Source organism: Harpegnathos saltator, unplaced genomic scaffold, assembly GCF_003227715.2.
Source record: "Harpegnathos saltator strain DR-91 unplaced genomic scaffold, Hsal_v8.6 scaffold732, whole genome shotgun sequence".
Lineage (NCBI taxonomy): Eukaryota > Metazoa > Arthropoda > Insecta > Hymenoptera > Formicidae > Harpegnathos > Harpegnathos saltator.
In genome coordinates this window covers 533-14,789 of record NW_020230574.1, presented here as the reverse complement: position 1 = coordinate 14,789, position 14,257 = coordinate 533, and the positions used below count along the sequence as shown (strand labels likewise).

At 33.2% G+C, this 14,257-nt stretch overlaps 3 protein-coding genes and 1 long non-coding RNA gene across 5 annotated transcripts; 1 reads left to right on the top strand and 3 right to left on the bottom strand.

The window, feature by feature from the left end:
* The first annotated feature begins 1,085 nt into the window (after positions 1 to 1,085).
* On the top strand, positions 1,086 to 6,035 carry LOC112590155 (luciferin 4-monooxygenase-like). The gene is given in 5 exon segments (XM_025305948.1): positions 1,086 to 1,339; positions 1,434 to 1,683; positions 3,466 to 3,890; positions 4,431 to 4,745; positions 4,747 to 6,035. Coding segments are annotated over 3 exon segments (1,623 nt in total). The 5' UTR covers positions 1,086 to 1,339; positions 1,434 to 1,683; positions 3,466 to 3,773; the 3' UTR covers positions 5,938 to 6,035.
* Positions 1,907 to 2,874, bottom strand: LOC112590156 (uncharacterized). Its single transcript, XM_025305949.1, has 2 exons — positions 2,541 to 2,874; positions 1,907 to 2,426 (listed from the first exon to the last, which is right to left on the bottom strand). Exons 1-2 carry the CDS (start codon positions 2,791 to 2,793, stop codon positions 2,359 to 2,361), a joined length of 321 nt encoding a protein of 106 aa, XP_025161734.1. The 5' UTR covers positions 2,794 to 2,874; the 3' UTR covers positions 1,907 to 2,358.
* A 1,775-nt stretch (positions 6,036 to 7,810) lies between the features above and the next one.
* On the bottom strand, positions 7,811 to 9,972 carry LOC105184205 (TATA-box-binding protein). 2 transcript variants are annotated; one of them, XM_011142821.3, is made up of 6 exons: positions 9,720 to 9,972; positions 9,151 to 9,524; positions 8,895 to 9,025; positions 8,568 to 8,811; positions 8,255 to 8,453; positions 7,918 to 7,994 (listed from the first exon to the last, which is right to left on the bottom strand). In XM_011142821.3, exons 2-6 carry the CDS (start codon positions 9,412 to 9,414, stop codon positions 7,918 to 7,920), a joined length of 915 nt encoding a protein of 304 aa, XP_011141123.1. In that variant the 5' UTR covers positions 9,415 to 9,524; positions 9,720 to 9,972. The 2 variants fall into 2 exon arrangements, with proteins under 2 accessions (XP_025161735.1, XP_011141123.1); XM_025305950.1 differs by lacking the exon at positions 9,720 to 9,972 and having other exon boundaries at positions 7,811 to 7,994; positions 9,151 to 9,414.
* Positions 9,973 to 12,875: 2,903 nt separating this feature from the next.
* LOC109503957 (uncharacterized) lies at positions 12,876 to 13,509 on the bottom strand. Its single transcript, XR_002162799.2, has 2 exons — positions 13,299 to 13,509; positions 12,876 to 13,066 (listed from the first exon to the last, which is right to left on the bottom strand). It is a non-coding gene; the product is annotated as an uncharacterized LOC109503957 (long non-coding RNA).
* Positions 13,510 to 14,257: the final 748 nt, after the last annotated feature.

Here is a 14,257-nt window from a genome sequence, read left to right as displayed (position 1 = left end):
AGTTTCTATTCAGTGATTCGCAAAATTGATCTATATTTAAACTTTTTAATGTTCTTGAGTTTCTTATTGGTCTCCTTAGAGGCCCTGTTTATAATGCTCCAAGTTCTCCAAAGTAGGAGCATCTTTGAATAAAGAAAAGTCTTTTTTTAGCTTTAGGATGCTCTACATTCTTCATCACCAAGGAGAAGGAGGTCTGCGCAAAGATGGTTTGTCCCTCATGATGGAGACCTGATTAATCAGCGAGGAGTGTATTTTTCTAGAATGTTGTTGTAAATAAAAACAGGTTTGCCGAAAGTATAGATGCACTATCCTTTTTGTCATGAAGAAGTGACAGTTGTGATCTCAAAACTATTGGAAAAATGATCCCAATATTTTGGAACATTATAGTGGGGTCTGCAACCAAATTGTCAGGAGTGAGATCAAGAAACTCAATATATGGGTAATATCGCTTCCGTAAAAGATAAGGAGCGTATGCCATTTTTTCACAGGTTGATAAGGATTTAGGTAAGCTGATATCAATGCACTGTAATGGAGTAGGTTTTGGAAGACCATGTAGGGTTACCGTTATTTAAAATTACTAAATTAGAATTGGAGATGCATCAGCAAATTTTTTGCTGGCATTAACCGGATTAAAAACGTTATATCACACCAGAGAGGGTGTCTATAGTTAAAATCTCCGGTAATGATCAAGTTATAATTACTCTTAACTTTGCAAAAAAAGTTATCCCAGAAGAGCGGATCGTTATCAACTAAGTATTGTTAGGTGGATTATATCTGAGATCAAACTGGTGGGAATTTGCTTATATTAAAATTCAAATCGCAGCAGAAATTCACGTTGTACTGGAAAGAAGCTCTTCACAACGCGCAGTGTGTGAGACCACAAATTGATGTCCTATTCTAACTGCTATGCTGCACCTCCCGGATCTTCTCTGTTGCTGGTAATAAGAATGTAATTGTTAAGATTCATCCTATTAGTGTCTTTAGCCAGTCTCGAAAAGAAAATAAAAGCTGGTAACCCTGGGTATTATGTCAAGAAGCAATAAGGTCGTTGAACCTAGCTTTCAAAGATCTACAATTCATTGCACTATGGAAAGAAAACTGTCCCGATTATTCTGAACCATTTTCTTTTTTTTATAACTATTTCAACAATTTCAACAGTAGACCGTGTTATAATTTTTGTTTGTTATTTTGGAATTGCAATACAAATTAATTCGCTTCTTGATTTGTTCTAAGATATTCTTCCTGATGTTTGACTATTAGAGACGACAATAAAGAACATAAACCCGATATCACGTTATGGGGACCAGAAATAATTAATTGCGGCGCCGTATCTTCAGAGGTAGGGTCTATTTTTTCACCATCAACCTGGTGATTTCATCACCAATCTGTGATAAAGTTGTTAAATTCCGACAGCAAAATCTGCTCTGTATTAGGATCCTGGACAACAGAAGGAACTATCTCCATATTTGGAGAGGAGGGGTAATCCCCTCCACCTCCCCCACTCTCCCAATCCACCCTGAGGTGAGGAGAGGCAAGGCAAACTTGTTGTAAGGAAAAGAGTATTACGATCTCCCCGCCCAGCCAGGGGTAAAGTTGGAGAGGGGCTCCCAGATTTGGAGGGATTGGATTGTCATTTACGGGAATATCCTCAGATGGGGAAGGTGTCATCTGCTCCGAAGGAAGGTTGAAGCTTATCGATCTTTTCCTCTTGCGTGGTAGTGAGGTTCTGCGAGATTTATTAGACTTATGTGGATTTATCTTGTTTTAGGTAAGTTGTCTTCCGGATGGCTTTTCAGGATGTTCTCTCCGCTAGTCGACAGTCCGGGGTCCAAGTCCGAAAAGTAGTCGCTCTCCTTAAACCAAGGGATAAAGTCCGCAAACGTAGCAGATTCTTCAGCACTGTTAATTTCGAACCATTTGTCTGGTAGACGATGCCCAGTGGATTTATAGAACGCCATGGCATCAGATGGATTCAGACCCAACTTCGCCATGACAATCTTCGCTCTTCGATTTCAATGAAAGTCGGGCATATGTCCGAGCTGGTTCTATGATTAGGGAAGGGAAGTTTCCTCCGCAGGCAGTTTATACAAGCCAGATGAGATGATGAGCAACTTTTCGAATGATGTCCCTTGCTCGCACAGGTTGCACACATCATGGCTCTCGATCCACCTCTGCATTGAGCCTCAATATGACCGAAACGTTGGCAATTGTTGCATCTCTTTACTTTCTGTATATATGGTGCAAATCTGATCTTTTTCCCAAAATAGATAGCTGCTTTGGGAGCGGATAGGCCTGCAAATGTTATCATTATCATATTGGATGGAATATAAACGAACTTGGATTTATCGGCAGGATCAACTATCCTCTTGTGAATATGCTTGACTTCGAGTATTTCCGGTAGCTGGGTTTATGTAATGAGGAGGTGCCTGTAAAAATTGTTTAATTTCCTCCGTTTTCAGAATAATCAATATCTCTGGTAACAACCCTGGAAGTGATACGATAATCCGGTACGCAAGCTATCCAAATGGTATCCCTAATACCTTCTCCTCCATGACGGACGTTTTCCACCATTTTATTGGCCGCTACCCCGTCTGGGAAGGAGACTGAGAATTTATATGTTCCAATAGATTTCAGATTGATCGCGGATCTCCACAATGTCGGAAAAAGTCTAGCCATTATTTTGCCAATTTTTATTTCGCTCCTGATAATGTTTTTATCGATACGGTTGTCTACTACTTTGGATATATATATTTCGAAAGGACCTTTGGACGGAGGTCCGTATCTATTCTGCATGAGTCTTCTATGTGTTTCGGTCAATGAGTTACTAGACTTTTCCTTCACTCCCAACGAGGGATCAGAGGTCCCATTCGAATATGAAAAATGTAGATGTAGAAGAATTATTGCGTTGATCTCTCACCGATTCCGCGTATAAAGAATACTGCGATCTGTCATCAAGGGTATTTAGAGGAGATTACGTGTCCTTATCAGAATCGAGGTTTCCTTTGTCTATATCCATGGTATAAAATTCCGAAGTGAGCCTTGCAGTGCGTGACGAAAAACCTTTCGACTCGAATGAATGTAATCAACAGTGGGATTAGCGATAAAACTTTGTGAGAATGCCAGGTCTAAAATATAAAATGAGAGGAATAGGTTATATTGACAAGGAGTAACTGATCGTTCTCGTTCCGTGTCCAGAACCGAATTCACTCCGTTTAAAGCAAGTTGTGGAATTTGGCCTAAGGCTAATATTACATTTGTCGTACGACAATCTTTTCGAATACGTTGATTGGTTAATAAATAGAATATTTCTAGGATTGCTTCGCGTACGCCAATCAATGTATCCGAAAAGCTTATCGTACGACATATGTAATATTAGGCTAATATTGTTTTCCATACGGACTAAGGTTATATTCACAATTCACTGTTACTCCTAACAATCTATAATATAAGTGACGTGAATTATAGGTTTTCAGTACTGAAGGTTTCAGAACACGGCTTACAACGTTACCACCAGTTACCACATGTAATATTCGTTCAAAAGAAACGTATACATATTCTAATACGAATATTCGCAAATTATTCAGAGAATACATATTAGCGATTACTTGAGAAACGTATACGCTTTCGACCACTCGTAAATTACGTATACGCAACGTTGCGAGTGAGTTACAGAATCGAGCCCCTGCTTCACCCTGCTTGTGGCGGCTGAGCGAAGACGAGCTCGCGGGCGTCGCGGTAGATAGCGGGAGAGGGTCGACCGCTACATTTTCACCATGTCAGAAAAAGGGAATATTTTATATGAAGATGATGTGACATCTGAATGGAAAGATTTATCATTAGGACAATTATTGTTAAAACAACTAACACTGCATGGTACTTGTGTAGCACAAGTAAGTATATGCTTATTAATATAATTACATGATTTCTCCTGTTTATTGTTTTATTAAAATAATATTTTTATAATTTTATCTTGTATATACGTAAATTCAAAATATTTTGTATCGTAAATATAAAACCTATGTATTGTTTCATCCCAGCAAACAATATTACATGTAACATGAATGTTGTAATTTCCTACTCAACAATATAACAGTTATATTGTTGAGTAGGAAATTACAACTAACATGCATATTAAATGTAATATTGTCTTTGCTGGGTTTTTATATTGCAATTTTTTCAATACAAGACATCTATTTAATTAAATCTTCAAAAAATCTTTTAGTTTATCCATACTAACTGACATTTATAATTATTTTTATGTATTGTAATTTGTAGTATTTTATACAACAATTACACAATACTTCATTTTTGTAATATTTTATACAATTCAAGTTTATATGTTGCTTTATGTTTATACATATATATATATATATATATGATATATATGTGCATACATATGTACATATAATAACAATAAATATTTTTAACAGATAAACGCCCATACAGGCAAGGAACAAACTTTCGAACATATCTTAAACACTAGTCGTAAGTTGGCAATTTTCTTTCAGAAAAAAGGAGTGAAAGTAAATGATACAATTGCCATATGCAGTGAAAATAACTTGGAATTTCATATTGTTATATGTGCTATATTTTATGTGGGTGCTACAGTCTGTCCATTAAATCCACTATATTCAGAAAGAGAATTCAAACATGCACTTGCCATTTCTAAGCCAAAATATTTATTTATTTCTGCAATAGCATTTAATAATATAAAAATGATAATCAAGGATTTATACTGGTCACCAAAAAATATTAATATTAACTGAACATCACAATATCAGTACAACATGGATGAATTTAAGCAAAGCAATATCAAATATATCAAACAGTGATATGAATATGTTCCGAGCTATTTCTGTTGATATAAATAACCATGTAGCAGCAATTTTATGCTCGAGTGGAACTACAGGACTACCTAAAGGTGTCATGTTGACAGACAAAAATTTCATTACAGTCATAAAACATGTAATGGATATATATATACAGATTAATGAAGGAAAACTTACAGGTTTAGCATTGCTACCATTTTTTCATGTATATTCATTTACTATATTGCTGGTTAGACTCATAACTGGAAACACGTCTATAATCTTTTCACATTTTGATGAGGAATTGTTCCTACAATGTATTGAGAAATACAGAATTGAGAATTTAATATTGGTGCCACCACTTATGGTGTTCTTGGCTAAACATCCACTTGTAGATAAATATGATTTATCATCTGTTAAGGTAATAGCATGCGGAGCAGCACCTTTGTCAGAAGAGATTTATGAGGCTGTTACCAAGCGATTGAATGTTCCTGTAATTAAGCAGGGTTATGGATTAACAGAAACTACTCTAAGTGTGCTATGGTCAACAGGTGATAAGGCAAAACCAGGCAGTTTTATGTTAGCTCCAGGCATGTCTGCAAAAATCATACCACTGGGAGAATTTGAAACAGATAAAACTTTAGGGCCAAATTGCAGAGGAGAATTATGTTTCAAGGGAGATTTAATAATGAAAGGTTATTGTAACGATGAAGAATCTACTAGAGCAACAATTGATAAAGATGGTTGGTTACATACAGGAGATGTAGGATACTATGACAAAGAAAGATACTTTTACATTGTTGATCGTGTAAAGGAACTTATTAAATATAAGGGTTATCAAGTTCCCCCAGCTGAGCTTGAAGCGATTTTATTAACATATCCTGGTGTGAGAGACGCAGCTGTAATTGGCATTCCAGAAGAAATAGCTGGAGAATTGCCAATGGCTTTTATTGTAAAACAAGATAATTCCAACGTACGTGAAGAGGATATAATTCAGTATGTTAACGAGCGTGTGTCAAATCCTAAGCGACTCAGAGGTGGTATAAGATTCATAAATAGCATACCAAAGACTGCGTCTGGTAAAATTCTGCGTCGACTACTGCGCGATTCTTTACAATCAAAATTATAAGCATGTCAAATATCTACCTTTTATAATGTGTATTATTTGCTATATTTTTTTTAGTGATATTTTGCATAAGCAAAATTCATGATTATTATGATTAAATACAATTAATATAATAATTAATTAATACAAATAATATAACTTAATTCTTTAATAAAGATATTTATATTCATATTATATACAACAATGAATTCTACACAGGATGTCTGAAAAACATAATAACATGAAGTATTTAATTTGATTTACAGGTTCATATCATGCTTTGGATTTGTTTCCGATGTTTCATGAACATTCAATTTATTTTTTCAGAGGGAGGAACACCTAGAAACATTTCTTTCTGAAGAAATAAATTGAAATATTCATGAAATATTAAAAACAAATCAAAGATAGATGCTGTGTATACACACACATATATATATATAAGCTTGGAAATTAAATAAAATATTTCTTTGTACTGCTAAAGCTTAAAATATGACAGAATGATTACAGAATAATATATTAAAAGTAGAGTTTTTTCTAGATAAAAATTTATATTAAAACGAAAAGCATATTCTTTTTCTATTTTTAACATTAAATTTTTTGCAATTGATCCATGATTATAATGTCAAACTGTTCACAAGGTTCATCAAAAATTAAAGTTTTTTTTTTAATATATTTTTGACAGCTCAATAATTATAGAGAAATTCTATTATGCTCTTACAATTTTTGTCAAACATTCTATATATTTTCTATATATTTTCAATAACAAGGAAATAAGTACAAATTAACTTCTATAATATATTGGAAAACTAATTATGATTTTTTCTCTTATATTATATACATTTAAAATAGACTTACAAAAGTAGAGTTTCAACAAGTTGACTTGAGTGTAAATTTTGAGTTAATTGTGAGATACTATATTTACTAAGTCAAGAAAACATTTTTGTTTTCTTTTATATCTATTCAATTATATATATGTTGCCATTATCTATAAGGGAGGTAAAAAGGAAAAGACCGAAAATTTTGTAAAAATTAGGATATATAATTGGTTGTAAAATTTGCTCCTTGTTCCTTATGTAATATACTAAACCTGTTCCTAATATACTATATGTGTATTTCTTATGTTGTCACTAATTTAATAATAAGTATAGTTAAAATAACGATTAGTTAGATCAAAAATAAGCAAAATTATAAAAGTTATAAAATTACATAAGTTGCATTTGTATACTAATTTTTTAACTCATATTTTCATTATATTAAAAATTAATATTACTTAGAAACAAATATTTATAAAATTCATATAATTGAATCCAGATTGTTTAATTGCTTTAAAAACATCAATCATTAAACAACAGAATGCTTTGAAATACTTTATCTTATGCACATACATGCACATATATATACACGGTATTTCAAAATAAACGAATATATATTTAACTATAGTGACTATATGAATATATATATATATATATACATAGATTGCTTGATCAATTTAGAAATTTTCTCTGCTTAGATATATCACTATAGTTTTCATATTTTCCTAAATTTAAATAATAAAATGATAAATTTAAATAATAAAATGTTTAATGTTGAGTTCTTGAAAAAGATCAAATATATATATGCTAAAGAATTCGTGATAGAAAATCTTCCAGTCCGTTGTGTATGTATGTATGCATGTGTATATGTGTGTATATATGATATCTACGCGCGTGCGCATGCAGGTAAGCATAAGTTTCTTTTATTTATTTTTTTTTAATAAAACCGTTTAACCAATCGGAAATTGTTCCCAAAAATTCGTGCTAGTCAATACACATAATGTATTATATTTGCGCGCATGTGTGTATTGGATATATAAACAGATATTTAACAAAATTACATACAATTCAGTAACAGTCTCCAATATTTCAATTTGCCTTTATATATCATTTACAGAAAAAAAAGAAATCAGGTCTGTAACATCTATTTTAATAATGGAAATTAGAGAAACAAATAAATTTTATATAAATATCACTGTTTTTTAAAGCTTTTCAGGATTGGATAAATGTTGTCAAAGGCTTCATAAATTTCCTTTCGAACCTTTGCACCTGGAAAAAATTAAAATTTTTTTTTAATTTCTCGATAAATATGAAGTTAAAAATATAGAATTAAAAATATGAGGATATAGATTTTGATAGCAATATACTATAACTTTATATACTATAATTTTATATTATAATTTTGATAACATGTTAACAGTTTGAAAACTTTGTAACAGAAAATTAAAAAGTATTTTTTAAAACATTATGTGAGCTTTGTTGAGGTTACTATGATGCTATAGAATCTGAAAACATGGATAGATACTCACCTGTCAATACTACTTTTCCTGAAACAAATATGAGTAATACAATCCGAGGTTTCACCATTCTATATATCAATCCAGGAAATAATTCTGGTTCATATGATGAGAATTGCCCATGAGAAAGCACTAAACCCTCTAATCTAATTGGAAACTTAACGTCACAGCTACCGACCATATTCTGGATCTTAAAGTCTAAAAACTTTGCCTATTTATCAAATAATAATAACCAAATTAACAATGGAATAAAATTTATATTATCAATTAACATAAAAATTTACAAATATATTATATCTTAATTACACAAATTGATTATACTCACAGGAAAACCTAGTTTCTGTATAATTCTTGCATACTTTCTAGCTGCAAGACGCGAATCTGCTTCACTTTTTGCACCAGTACAAACCATTTTACCACTACTAAATATTAGTGCAGTAGTTCTGGGTTCTCTTATTCGCATAATGACAGCTGCAAATCTTTTTGGGTTGTATTCAGCGTTCCTAGCATGAAGTGCTATTTTCTTCAAGTCAAGTTTACAATTTAAATTAACAGTAGATACGATATTCCTAAGATAAAACAGAAACATGATATGTAAAGAAATAAAGTAGGAAAAACACATGTTAATATGTTAATTTCTCTATAAAATTACTGTAATTGTGGCAATATTCCAGGGTCAGCTGAAGCTGGTGTCATTGGTGTCATTGGTCCTGGAGTTGAAGGACCTATTGATGCTGGTGCGATTTGACTATTTTGTGGTACTATTGGAGACATCATATTTTGCTAAAAAATAAAAAACAAAACTAATAGAGCAACATTAATATATAATATTATATTTTATATATGTATATATATATTACATCTTTTTTCTAAATTGAAAATAATTTAACATATTGATATTGAATTACTGGTGTTTGTGGTTGCATGAGACTCTGAGGTGTTGCAAATGTTGGAGTTGGTGCATAGGTATGCATAGTTTTCTGCGGTGTTATCATCAGCATACTGCTCTGCATGTTAGGACTCATCGAATGTAACTGTTGTAGTTGATATTGTTGCGATTGTTGTTGTTGCTGCAAAGCATTAGGAAGGATTTGTTGATCCTCTTCTGGCTGATGCAGAGGTGTACCAATACTGGGTATGCTAAAACCTGGACTAGGAAGCATCTGATCCATCTTGAATGTTTATTCAATCTATATACATGTAACTGCAATCTTAAAATTACAGTTGGATATCCATGAGGTAGTTGATGTTTAACTTATATAAGATGCATATAATATACTACCTAAAACAATGTTGATTATTAATTTCAAAGTTTAGTTATCTTCTCTCAATTTAACGAAACAATCACCAAAATTGATATATGATCGATGATTGATGAAAATGATATATAAAATATATAGAAATAAACCTCAAAAATTTTCCCATGCATCATATATATAAAAACTTTGTTTTATAAGTTTAATTCATACACACATACACAAGTTATTCGTTGTTTGTTTATAAATGTAAATATACTGTGTTTAGAATCTTTGACAATAGCTCATTTATAGCATAGTTTATATTCAATAAATGTTTATACTTTTATTAACAATTAACTTCAGGACATATAGTATTTATGAAGTCATTGCTATTGATTTTCTTCTCTTTTCAAGTAGTTCCTTCTTGACTTATTAAGGGTCTACTCCTGTAGAGACAAATCCAGCGTTGACTTTGGAGGCCTCGTGCGGCGAGATCGCGAACCAACACCGTGCGCGCGAGTGCAAGAGCAGGTAGGTTGGATCAAGTCAGTTTGACAAGGACGAACAATCGATTGCACCGTCCTTGTCTTACTCACTCGGGCTTTCGCCGGCCGATACACGGCGAGAAAATGCTTTTCAGGCTTTTGGGTGAGTGAGCTAAGTGTCGCAGCGACTCACGTGCAATACCATTTTACAAATTGACGTATTTTGTCTAGCTGAAGTTATATGTCACCGCCAAATTATTATAGCATGTTCCTTATATTATTCCCGAGATCCCCACAAAGCCAGATTTTGCAATCCGGCCGTCTAAAATTTATGAAAAATAAATGAAGCGTCTGCCGTACCAAGCATCGCAGCGAATCACTCCAAAAATTATTTTACAAGATGCAAAATTTCGCCTCGTTGACGATACGTATAATTGCTAAACTGTTACAGCATATTCCTTGAACTATCCCTGAAGACCTTACACAGCCAGATTTTACAATCCGGCCGTCCCAAATTTATAATATATAAATAAAGTATCAGCCGTACCAGGAGTTGCAGCGAGTCAGGTGGAATACCATTTTACAAGAAGCAATATTTTGCCTTGTTGATGTAATATATGAACTTGTTATAGCATCTTCCTACGACTATTCCCGAGATCTCTACAGAGTTAGATCTTACAAACAGGCCGTCAACAATTTATTATACATAATTAAATCATCAGCTGTACCAAATATCGCAGCGAATCAGGCGGAATACAATTTTACAAGAACAAATATATTGCCACGTTGACAATATATATAACTGCCAAATTATTATGGTATCTTCCTTGAACTATCCCTGAGAACTCTATAGAGCCAGATTTTGCAATCCGGCCGTCAAAAATTTATCATACATTAATAAAGCGTTCGCTGTACCAAGCGTCGCTGCGAGTCACTCGAAATATCATTTTACGAGATGCAATATTTCGTCTCTTTGACGATACGTATTATTACCAAATTGTTGCAGCATCTTCTTCGTACTATACCCGAGATCGGTGCAAAGCCGGATTTTGCAATCCGGTCGTCAAAAATGTATAATATATAAATAAAGCGCCCGTCGTACCAGGCGTTGGAGCGAATCAGTTGAAAAATCATTATAGAAGATGCAAAATTTCACCTCCTTGACGATATGTTTCACCACCAAATTGTTATAGCATCTTTTTTTAACTATCCCTGAGAAACCTACAGAGCCAGATTTTGCAGTGAGGCTGTGAGAAATGTATCATAAATAAATAAAGATTTATGAAGCGTCGGAGCGGATCACATATAGTACTCGTAGCATTGTACAAAATGAGATATATTCCTTCACTGATGTAATATATCATCATCATATTGTTATAGCATATATCTAAAATTATTCCCAAGATCCTCACAAAGTCAGATTTTGCAATCGGGCTGTCTAACTTTTATTATAAATAACTTTATTATAAATAAATAGAAATGCGTCAAGCGTCAAAGTGGATCATACGAATACAATTTCACAAGAAGAGATATTCCACCTTGTTGGCGTAATATATGTAATCGCCGAATTGATATGGAATATTCCTTGAACTATTATCGAGGTCCCTACAGAGCCAGATTTTGCATTCCGGCCGTCAAAAATTTATCATATATTAATAAAGCGTGTGTCGTACGAAACATCGCATCGAGTCCCGCGAAATACCATGTTACAAGAAAAAATATTTTGCCTCGTTGCTCTCATATATCAGTACCAAATTGTTATAACATATTCTTCGATCTATCCCCGAGATCTCTACAAAGCCAGATTTCGCAATCAGGCCGTCTAACATTTATCGTATATAAAAGACTGTACCAGGCATTGCAGTATGTCACGTACAATACAATTTTGGAACATTTATCGTATATAAAAGACTGTACCAGGCATTGCAGCATGTCACGTACAATACAATTTTAGAACATGAGAAATATTATCTCGTTAATGTAATATATCATCATCAAATTGTTCGGCTGTATTCCTTGTATTATTTCTAACGTCACTATAAAGCAGGGTTTTGATTATTAACACATATATATATTATAAGCGACTGTACGGGACAACAACAGGTAACTGTTAACTGTTAACTCCTACAAGTAACTGTAGGAACCATTAAAGTTATTGTAATATTAGAAGTTTATTAATGAATTTATTTTTATTTCTTATATTTCAGGACCGATTTTGTAAATATATATATAGGGTGCTAAATTCCAAACGTAACAGGTAAGAAATCTAGAAAACTATGAAAGATATTTAAAAAAGCTAAAACACGTATTCCATGATTTCGAAGGGGAAAGAGAATGGCATTATCAGTTTTTTATTTGGAAGGCATTTTCAAAGTTGGTTGAAGGTCAACTTAATTTTTTTAAAAAGAAAACCCAATCTTTTATTATATTTTCTTTTTCTACCAATTAATTTTAACAACTTTTGTCTGAAACATTTTTTTATTTGCCTAATATTTTTTAGAAATATTTAAGGGAAACTTGGTAACTTTTTCAACATTTAACTTAAGATATCTCGCTAACTATTCGTCGACAGAAAAAATAGTATTAGACTTTTTTACTTTATTTACTATCAAATATATATATATTTTTTACTATTCTGTGGAAATCTATTCTACTTTTTTGTATAATGTACAGAACAATGTCAATATTATTTTCTATACATAAACTAAGCTGTAATATGTCAAACAATAAATTTAGAATATATATATTTTTATACTTTAAATAATACATAAAGATTTTTAGAAAATAAAGCAGATGCTGAGGACAGGATGAAGACTGAACTATAAAATATTTCTTTATCTCCAGCTCTGAGATTTGATAATCACAGAATGGCTGTGGTCGGTCTAGGAATAGTATCGCTGCTTCGAGATATTGTAATCACAGCACAGACTTTATTATACGAACACAAATGTTATTGTATACAATACATGACCGGAGGTTGCCGGTAGATCGGACAACCGTTAAGCTAAGACTCCATGCATGCGGTGAGCTCCGGCAAACGGCTGCGGAAAGCGACTCCATATGCGCGGCAAAGATTGCGTCACATCATTATTCTTTCAGTCCTGTTTGGTCAATCAATGGTTATTCTATTCGTTGAGTTTTGGAACGCAGCCCATAGTATTGTGTATATAAAAGCACTTCGAGTGACAACAATGTAAAAATTATAACAAAACAAAATAGAATTAATAAATTATTAACAAAACAAAACAAAAATTATTAACAAAATAAAATATAATCGAAATAAATAATAAAATAAGAATGAATCGCGATGAAAAGCTTGTTTTGCTATTGTACCTGCGAAGAAAACGACGATTAAAAAGGCAAGAACAAGTCATTCGGAGAACAGCTCGATGGTGGGTTCGTCCTATGATAGAGCAACGTTATCTTCAAGGTGCTTACGATAATCTTGTGCTTGAACTTCGACATGGCACAGAACGTTTTTTCAATTTTCATCGCATGTTACGCAATGCCAAAGGCCAGTTTGCACCCGATGAAGGTGATGCTCTCTGTTTGGTGGGATTGCAAGGGCATAATCTATTTCGAGCTTCTCCCCGCTGGCGAAACGATTGATTCGGACAAGTACTGTCGCCAATTAACCAATCTGAATCGAGAAATAAAAGAGAAACGTCCGATTTTGTCAAATCGCAAGGGAGTCGATTATTATAAGAATAATCGATTATGGTTGGTCCATTTCTTACTGCTTACGCTTACAACCTTATTCTTGCAGCCATTGTAGATGGGCCTTAAGGCTCGTCTACAATAGCTATAAGAGTAAAGCCCTAAACACAATGCCAGGCAACAGGCAATAAGAATAAAAATAGACCAATCACAATAGATTATTCTTGTAATAGTCGATTGTGATTGGTCTATTTTTATTCTTATTGCCTGTTGCCTGGCATTGTATTTAGGGCTTTAGGGCTAGAGCACAGACTTCTGCATGACGCATAATACACAACGCATAAGAGAATCAATCAATCAGAGTTCTTCATTTATATCCTGAGGAGGGAAATGAAGAACTCTGATTGGTTGATTCTCTTATGCGTTGTGTATTATGCGTTATGCAAAAGTCTGTACTCTGGCCCTAAATCGTGTGATCGTGTGAATAAGTTGTATTGTTAATTCATGTACATTCTGTGTACGCGACTCAATTAACTACAATGCCGTTGATAATCCTAAATCGTGTGGTAAAAAGTTGTATCACTTACCATATACACCCTGTATAAAATAAAATGATAATGTTAGTATCTCGATAT